This window comes from Galeopterus variegatus, unplaced genomic scaffold (assembly GCF_000696425.1).
Source record: "Galeopterus variegatus unplaced genomic scaffold, G_variegatus-3.0.2 Scaffold747, whole genome shotgun sequence".
In the NCBI taxonomy this organism is placed as follows: Eukaryota; Metazoa; Chordata; class Mammalia; order Dermoptera; family Cynocephalidae; genus Galeopterus; species Galeopterus variegatus.
Window position 1 is genome coordinate 468,289 of NW_007726858.1, and position 9,006 is coordinate 477,294.

At 56.6% G+C, this 9,006-nt stretch overlaps 1 protein-coding gene across 1 annotated transcript in view; it reads left to right on the forward strand.

The window, feature by feature from the left end:
* Positions 1-313: 313 nt before the first annotated feature.
* The window catches only part of PTGS1 (prostaglandin-endoperoxide synthase 1 (prostaglandin G/H synthase and cyclooxygenase)), a 23,657-nt gene continuing 14,964 nt past the window's right edge, over positions 314-9,006 (forward strand). The window contains 5 exon segments of the mRNA XM_008572036.1: positions 314-341; positions 344-502; positions 7,543-7,659; positions 8,066-8,206; positions 8,398-8,541. Coding sequence (XP_008570258.1) covers positions 314-341; positions 344-502; positions 7,543-7,659; positions 8,066-8,206; positions 8,398-8,541 — 589 coding nt within the window.

Sequence of the window (9,006 nt, forward strand, 5' to 3'; positions counted from 1 at the left end):
CACTGGGCCTTGTCTCAGAGCCTCAGTTTCCCATCTGACAAACGGACGCATTTCATGTGCTTCGAGGATCCCGGTAGAAAAACCTCCTTAGTGGCCATCACACAATAGTTAATAAAGTGTCTTGGATGGCGCTGGAGCAGAGGAAGTAAGCGCGCGGCGGCGGCCGAGGTGACAGCTGGAGGGAGAGGCGGGGGCGGAGCCGGGGCATGGGTGGGGAGGGGCCGGGCGGGCGGGTCGGAGCTCCCGGGCAGTGTTAAAGGCGCACCCAGGACTCCGGCAGTCTGCGTCCAGCACGCAGCAGCCGCCCGGCGCCATGAGCCGTGAGTCCGACCCCGGTGCCCCCCGCGCGCCCAGGAGTCCTCTAGCGGAGCCTTGAATGCCAGGCTCAGCCCCTCGTCTCTCTCCTCTGCAGGGAGGAGTCTCTCGCTCCGGTTCCCGTTGCTGTTGCTCCTGCTGCCGCCGCCCCCGGTCCTGCCCGCGGACCCCGGGGCGCCCGCGCCGGGTGAGCGGCCCCCTCCCCGCCCACGGGGAACCCCTGGTCCTGCGCCGCCGGCCTGGTCCAACTCCCTCCTCTCCCCTCCAGCGGGCCCCGCTTCCCCTTTCTGCTCGAGGTGCCTGGGAAGGGGGAGGCGGCTTTGTCTGTCGGTGGGATGGGGGCTCTCTGAAGACCTCCAGGGGCTGTGGCCTGGGCTAGCGGGCTATTAGGTTGTTTTGGGGCGGGGTGATGGTAGACTGGGATCTGGCGCCGGTACGAGGAGAAGGGACAGCCCTCTCACCTGTGCTGGGTCCCCAGTTGTTCCAGCAGACCCCAGTAACCCCGCTGTTTTCTGTGGGGGCCTCGCAGGCGCCGAGGGGAAAACAGACTGGCGAACGAGTTCCCTTTCTGCAGCCTCTGACTTTCTGGGGACCCCTCCTGGTTTCCAACTCCAGTGGTGAAGGTCTGCCCCTGGTGAAGGCCCCTGGCGCATCAGCCATTCTGGGAAGACGGGAGGTGGAAATACACTTACAGAGTCAGGCTGCTTCCCCTGGGGTTTAATCCTCCTCTGTGAGCTCCCCACTGGGCTGACGAGGAAACTGAGGCTCAGTAGGTGTGATGGCTAACAGCCGTGCATGGTGGGCTCTGGATTTGAACTCAGGTCTGTCTGACTCCAGGCACTTTGCAAGGTCTTTCCACAGAAAGCTCCCCCTCCCACTCCCCACAGGGGAAACTGGGTCCCTTTGGGTTTCATCACCACTAGGATGGTGGGGAGTCCGATTTTGTAAAATTCTACCCCTCCTTCCCCCATGCTGTGCCTGGTTCCAGGTAAAGGAATTCAGCTCCTCACTCAGCCAACCTTCCTCCCCCAGCTTACTGCCTGTGTGTGTGTGTGTGTGTGTGCGTGCGTGCGTGTGTGTGTGCGTAATTCAGCTCCTCACTCAGCCAACCTTCCTCCCCCAGCTTACTGCCTGTGTGTGTGTGTGTGCGTGCGTGCGTGTGTGTGTGCGGGCGTGTGTGTGCGCACATGCACAGCCTGGACACAGCTTCCTCTACCACCTAGCTGTGTGAGGGGCTAGGTGTAAAGAGGGGCCAAGAGAGCACGGGCGGGCGTGGACAGAGGGCGTCTGAGCTTTCTGCTGTGATGCTCTAGGGAGTTGGTGCTTAGAGGAGAGAGGAAGGATGTCTACCGGGACTGAGAAGCAGACCAGGTCTCCTGGAAGAGAGGGTTTGAGTGGGCGGCATTTGGGGAAGCCAAGGAGAGGATGGAGGGTGCCTAGGAAAGGGTTTGGGTGGAACAAAAGCCTGGATTGTGGAAAGAAGAGGAGGAAGACTCAATAGGCAGCACTTTACAGTTTACAAAGGGTTTACTGTGGGTATCCACTTTATTGGTGCTCACAACAGTGCTGCCAGGGAGATGTGTTAGACCCATTTTACAGAGAGGGATTCTGAGGCCAGAGGGGGTGAGCCCACTTGTCTGTGACACTGCAGTGAGTTGGTGGCAGAGCTGGGGCCAGTAAGGCTCCCTCAGTGACCCATCTTGTCAGTCCCTGGACCAGCCTGGCACTTCCTCTGGGGCCCCATCCGACCCCATCCAGGACCCTGGTACACAGGGCCCACCTCACCTGTCTTCCTCTGTCTGTTCACCAATGCGCTATGAGCTGTTTTCGATTTACTTTTATATCGTAAGTGTTTAAACAGATTTATTTCCCTCCATTCCCGAGGGCTTGCTTTATGCTAGTCTTTAGCTGGGGCCTCGAGACCCAGGGCTGGGAGGAGCTTACAGTCTGATGGTGGAGACAGAAATGCCAACAGACTGTCATCCAAGGGGATCAGAGCCACGGCTGAAGGAAGCACGGGAGCTCAGGGGAGGCAGCAGCTGCCTTTCAGTGTGAGGAACTGAAGGAGACTTCTTGGGGGTGGTGACATTCGAACTGGACCTTGAAGGAGGTGGCAGGTGGGGGGAATGTTGAGACTTTACTGTGAAGTACTGTAAGGGTCTTTCTGGTAGAAGCCAATGTGCAAAGGTCTGCACAGTGAGAGGTGGATGGGAGAACTGGGAGCACTAGGACATGCAGCAGGTGCTGCATGACTAAGTTGAGGAGCTGGGACTTGGGCCGAGGGTAATTGGGAGCAGGGGAACGAGGACGGATGGATGACTTGGCGGCAAGGCTGGAGGCCGGGGACCAGGAAGGAGAATCCTGCAAGGCTCTAGGAAAGAATGGATGACAGGCGGGGTGCAGGGCTGAAGGCTTGGCTGCCTTTGTACTTCCGAGTCTGTGAGTAAACTGAGGCCCAAGCTGCGTGGCATCTGTCCCAGGAAGCCAAAGCCTGCATTTTGCCCCCAGAGAAGAAGCAAAGGAGACTAAGAGATGAGGAGACAGGGCTGCAGACTACCTGAGAGGGCAGATACAGGAGAGAATGTTGCTTCTGCCTCTCCTGTGGGGGAGGGCAAGTTTGTGCCAGGGGATCCTTAGTGTTCAAATGCATCCTCTCCAGCCCCAGGATCTGGCTTAGTGCCCTCTCCCTAGCTAAGGATAGTCATAACCTGGCAACCAGAGGTGCGTGCCAGCCAGAGGAGCCTGAGGCCAGCTAACCCTGACACATGGGGCAGGAACCCAGCCTGTACTGCCTGCCTGTGCTGCCTCCTATCACCAGCAACAGCTGGTCTGTGGGCCAGAGAAGGTTTCCTCTCCAGCTGGGCTTTTCAACTGCTGGGCCCAGCTGTCTGGACTTGTGTTGGTGCCTGGCCTCTGGCTGCCTACCCAGCGTCACATAGGAACTGGGGCCTAGGCCTGGCTAGTCAGGGCCCTGGAGCTTCTCTAAATATTATTCTTAGGGGATTTGGGTCCAGCCTGTCGCCTCTGCATCCTGAAGAACTTGGTGTTCCCTGCCTATGCCTATCACCTAGTCATGCTCAGCCCTGAGTCTGGAGCCTGGACTCGGGCTGGAGGACATTTCCTTGTGCAAACCCTTGGAAAGGTTCTGGAGCCAGGCAGTCCTGGACAGTTCTTCTCTAAGAGTATGTGGACCAGCTGCTTGGCCTGAGGGCTCGTGTGTCTCCTGAGTGGTATGGCTGTGCTGATCCCACCCACCTCTGGGGTGTCTTGAGGACTCAGTGAGAGCAAGCTCTAAAGTTCTCTACTCAAGGGGTGAGGGAATCGTGTAGATGAAAATAATGGAGCGGGGCCCACCCACCTCTGGGGTGTCTTGAGGACTCAGTGAGAGCAAGCTCTAAAGTTCTCTACTCAGGGGGTGAGGGAATCGTGTTGATGAAAATAATGGAGCGGGATAGAGTAGCTTCACCCAGAGAAGAGAAGGGGACAGGGTGTCAGAATGGAAGGGCTCCTTTGAGCCCACCTGTTCTATCCCTTTCATGGGATAGACAGGAAAATGAGGACCGAGGGTGGAAGGGACTTGCCCAAGGACATGGAGTCAGTAAGAGAAGCCACTCTCTAATACATCTTTCCTGAGCACCTACTTGGTACCTGGCCCTGTGCTGGATGTGGAAGACTCAAGATGAATTTGACTCAGTGCCTGCATCTCCCCAGGTCTTTCTTGATGATTTATTATACAGGGGTGTCTTCTACTGAGCACAGAACTGGGTTGGCATGAAAGCATGTGGGATTGATGTTAGAATGAAGGAAGGCCTTTCTGTTTGAATAGTTCCCAGAAGTCTGGTTGTGGCAGGGAATGGTGATCCCTCTGGGGTCGCGGTTTCATTCATTCAGGATTTTCAAGGTCCACCTTGAAGGAACAGTGATGAACCTACCTCACCTGGGGTCATTCCCAGCCTGTGGATCAAAGTGACTCTCTCATCCATCCTTTCCCCAAATCCAGGCCTGGTTCTGTTTGAATAGTTCCCAGAAGTCTGGTTGTGGCAGGGAATGGTGATCCCTCTGGGGTCGTGGTTTCATTCATTCAGGATTTTCAAGGTCCACCTTGAAGGAACAGTGATGAATCTACCTCACCTGGGGTCATTCCCAGCCTGTGGATCAAAGTGACTCTCTCATCCATCCTTTCCCCAAATCCAGGCCTGTGCACCTCCAGGAGGAGAAATGTAGGGGAAGAGAAGGGGATTCAAGTCTAAGCTTTGAAACTTCAAAGGAGTGGGGCTTGGGCAAGTCTCCTGCCTTCTCTGAGCCTTGCATTCTTCATTGTGCAAAGGGGAGGCTCGCTCACCACTACTGGGAAGATACATGCGTGGTGGGTATGTAAGGTTATGGACTTGGTCAGCTACAGTCCTGGCATACCAGGCCCAACTGTGACAGTCCAGCCATGGTCAAGCAGCACCCAGTCTTCTCTTGGGACCCCAGCAACAGCTGCTGTCCTTGCTGGGGAGAACTTTCCCTGCCTTGGGGCCACTGGTGTTTATGGAAAACACACAAGGGAGGAGAATGGGAAAGCTGGACAGCCGGTGTGGGAGGCAGGAGCCTCAGCTCTGCCTGTCTTGGCAGGAGAGGGATGTGGGCAGCAGTTTCAGCAGCATCTGGAGTCTGGAGTGTGCAGCTCTTTTGCCTGCTGGGGAAGAATTCCAGAACTGCAGCAGGAGGCCTTCTGGCTCCTCAGAGCAACCCAAGCTGCTGAGGGCTGGTGGCAGTGGCTAGTCTCTTTGCTCCATTTTATCTATTACACAAACATTTGTTAAGATCTGGCCAGCACATCTGGATCCTCCAGGCAGGTCGATCCTTCCAAGACCTGGGCTGAGCCCCAGCTGTGTGCATGGCCTGTGTTGGGGGAGGATAAAGTCAGGGAAGGTGTGGCCCCTTTTCTTGAAGCCTGTGGATGAGAAGAGCAGGTGTAGTTGGAACCTGGAGCCAGGAGCCAGCGCGAGGGCAAGTGGGAGGAGCTGGAGTGTGGACATTCTGGGAAAGCCTGCTGGGGGAGGCATGGAGTGGGCTCAGGCGGGAGGGTCAGATAGATGTGGAGGAAATTTATTAAGGAGGAGCAACAGCCTGGATCAGGGATGGGCCTGAGGGAGGGGGCTGCCGTAGAATGTTTGAGCTAAAGGGACCTCTTGAGATCCTTCTGAGATCCCTAGTGTGGTAGGGACAGGGAAATTGAGTCCTGAGGAGACCTGAGACTGCTGAGTGGTAGGACTGGCCTGTTGGTGACAGAGGGCCTTGTGTACTAGGGTTGGATGCTGGGCAGTGGGGAGTTACGGGGGCTCCTGGGCAGGTGAATTAGGCAGGTGAGCAGAGTGGTGTGAGTGGGAGAGATCAATGGGAGAGTTCTAGCAGGGGTGAGGAATCCATTCTTGGAGGGACCAGGTCCCTGAGCCAGCTGAGGCTCCTTGGCCTTTCTGGGTCTGTGGCTATGGGACGGGAAGGCTGAGGTCCTGCTAGCTCCCTGCCCTGGCCCCTGCCTGCCAGGTCCTCCTGTGACATCCTGATAAAGCCTCTCTGTCCAGCCTTCTTCCCATGGGCCCCTCCCTCCTACACCCCTGCCAGGGTCACACAGATGCCATTATGGGGCTGTGGGGAGTCGCCAGGGCTTTAGCAAACTATTTGCATGATTTTTGCAGTTCTTGCTTGCTTGTTTGTGTCGGTGAGGGAGTGTTGGTGGGGGCCCTCCTGAAGATGGGAGCCAGGAGCACACTGCTGCCCAGTCAAGCCCCAAGCTGTGAAACGAGGAGACTGAGACTGGAGGGACCAGACATTTCCCAGGGTCATGGCCTCTGATCATAACACCCTGAGAAGACTGAATATTTCATCCCAGGCCACTCCCACCTTTCACTACCCTCTTGACCCCCAATAATCAGTTGCACAAAGAATAAGAGTTCCCTGTAGTGTTGGCTCTGGGCCCAGATAAGGAAGTACATTTGCAGAAGGGAGCCTGGAGTTTTCCGTGTAAGGCCAGGGAAGGAGTCTGCCTCCAGGGGCCAGGAGTCTTGGGTCTGCCTGGCTCTGTTCTGTTCCTTTGGCCAAATCACCACCTCTCCGTAAGTCTCAGTTTCCCTTTATGAGCTGTGAGGGGAACTCTGCATGGGGTGGGATCCGAATGAGCTCTAAGGAGTCTCTAACTTTGCTTTTGGAGAATCACCAAAGCAGTGCAGATTTGAGCAAGGGGGCGGTGGTCAGAGGGAGCTGGGTTAGATGCAGGGAGGGACTTCCTTGTGGGGGGTTCTCCAGGAGGCAGGAGGGCAGATCCCAGAGCTCTACTTATACTCTCAGGAGACTTTTTTCCAGCCATCTCTCCCCTGTTCCCTTGGTCCATGATCTTCCTTAGGATCCTAGAGCCTAGATCCCACCTGACTTGGAACAAGTCTGGGCCTATCAGGAATGGGGGTTGAGGCAGCTGAGACAATGGGGTCCTCCCTCCCTCTCAGACCCGCACTTTGTCCCCAGAGGTCTGGAAAACTTATTTCCTTGAACTTGATTGTTGAGCCTATGGGGGTGGAGTGTTAGTGAACAGATGGGCAGTTGGTCTGGTGTGACTTGCTGGGTGGCCTGTCTAACTTTCCCTTTTTCTGGCCTCAGTTTCACCATCTGCAAAGTGGGTATTAAGGTACTCTTTCTTTCCTTCTGCAGAAATGGGGGGATGGTTGGAGATCTCCTTTTCCTATTGTCCAGGGGCTCAGAGCTTGTGGCTGGTCTGAGAGGACATCCACCCCCCATCCTTGTTTCTTTTCTGAACCCCACCTACCCCACTCTTGCTTCTGGGCTCTGACTAGGCAGGAAGTGAACACTGTAGAAGCCTGTGGTTACAGCGTCTTATCAGCTATTTCCTAGCCTTCAGCGTTATAGCCTGGGGTCTGGACTCTTCCCCTGCCTGCCTTTGGTGGCAGAAGGGAGGGAGGGAGGATGTCCCCTGGGGGCCTCATGTGGGCTAGGCTGGAGATCAGAGCAAGATCTGGAAACACCACGGTGGGAGGTTTGATGTTCATAGCTGTGGGAACAGGTAGAACCGTAGGGGAGCTCTGAAGTCCGCAGAGGGTCCACCCAGTGATGGGGAACAGAGCTGCAACTTGAGTCCATGTCTCTAGCCCCTCACTCCCCAACTGGGGGCTGGATGGGAGTCAGTAGGCCACCCCAGCATGGTCTCTGATCCCTATTTCTCACCCACAGTGAACCCGTGTTGTTACTATCCATGCCAGCACCAGGGAATCTGTGTCCGCTTCGGCCTTGACCGCTACCAGTGTGACTGCACCCGCACGGGCTATTCCGGCCCCAACTGCACCGTCCGTGAGCCGGGCCTCCAGCCCCACTTCCCTTTCTTCTGGGCCTTCCTACTCCCCTGGGCTCCTCCTCCCCACTTCCTGCCCTTGTCTCTGGCCACTGGCCCCATTCTCATTCCTTGCCCGGCTCTGCCTCTCTCCCTGACCTGGCTCCAGCCTGAGCTCTTGCTCCTGTTCATCCTCACTCTCTGGTTTGGGCTCTGTGGCAAGTCACACTCCCTGTCCCCTGTCCTCATGTCTGGTTCGGCTCTGTCATGTGTCATCACTCCCAAGGTTTCAACTTTACCACTCCCCACCCCTGTAGGTACTACCCTGTTCCATCCTGGCCTTCATCCCCAGTCCCCATCCTCCACCCTGGCTACTTCTGGTCCTGCCAGGAGGGCCCAACTGAGTGGCTCCCACTGCCCCTGCAGCTGAGCTGTGGACCTGGCTCCGGAATTCATTGCGGCCCAGCCCCTCTCTCTTCCACTTCCTGCTGACACATGGGCGCTGGTTCTGGGAGTTCATCAATGCCACCTTCATCCGAGACACGCTCATGCGCCTGGTACTCACAGGTGGGTGTGGAGCAGGGCCTCTCTGATCTGGGGGAGCAAGAAATCCTGCCGGTTCTTGGGATTCTCAGCATCCAGTAAAGGCTGTGGGTGGGAGACTCTATGACGCCAGATGAAACAAGCCCCAACCCAAGAGGAGGTGGCACAACTGGGGGTGGGAACACCATTGTCACCATTATGTTTACTCTCTGCAGTGCGTTCCAACCGTATTCCCAGCCCCCCCACCTACAACTCAGCACATGACTACATCAGCTGGGAGTCCTTCTCCAACGTGAGCTATTATACCCGTATTCTGCCCTCTGTGCCTGAAGACTGCCCCACGCCCATGGGAACCAAAGGTAATGGAGAGGTGGTGAGGAGCTGGGCCTGGGGGTCACAGGAGGTACTCAGCTCTCCCCTTTAGGAAAAAGCAGGTGGAGAGCAATTATTGACCCATTTCACAGACAGGTGGACCATGGCAAGATGTATGACACGTCCAGAACCAGGGTGAGGACAGCAATGGGCAGTGAAGGGTCTTGCCTGAGGTTACGTAGAAAGCCAGTGGCAGAGTCAGGCTAATGTTTTTGTATTTCCAGGGTGCCTAGTCTACTGATGAGTGGGATCCTGCTGGGGTGGGAGTGACTTAAAAGTTGGAGTGTAGGAGGGGCCGGTTCCCGCTCACTGGCTGAGCAAGGCGCGGGAGCAGCGCCGAGGGTTGCGATCCCGTTGCCGGTCCCCGGTCCGGTACGGGGGCAACACTGAGGGTTGCGATCCCATTGCCGGTCCCCGGTCCGGTACGGGGGCAACACTGAGGGTTGCGATCC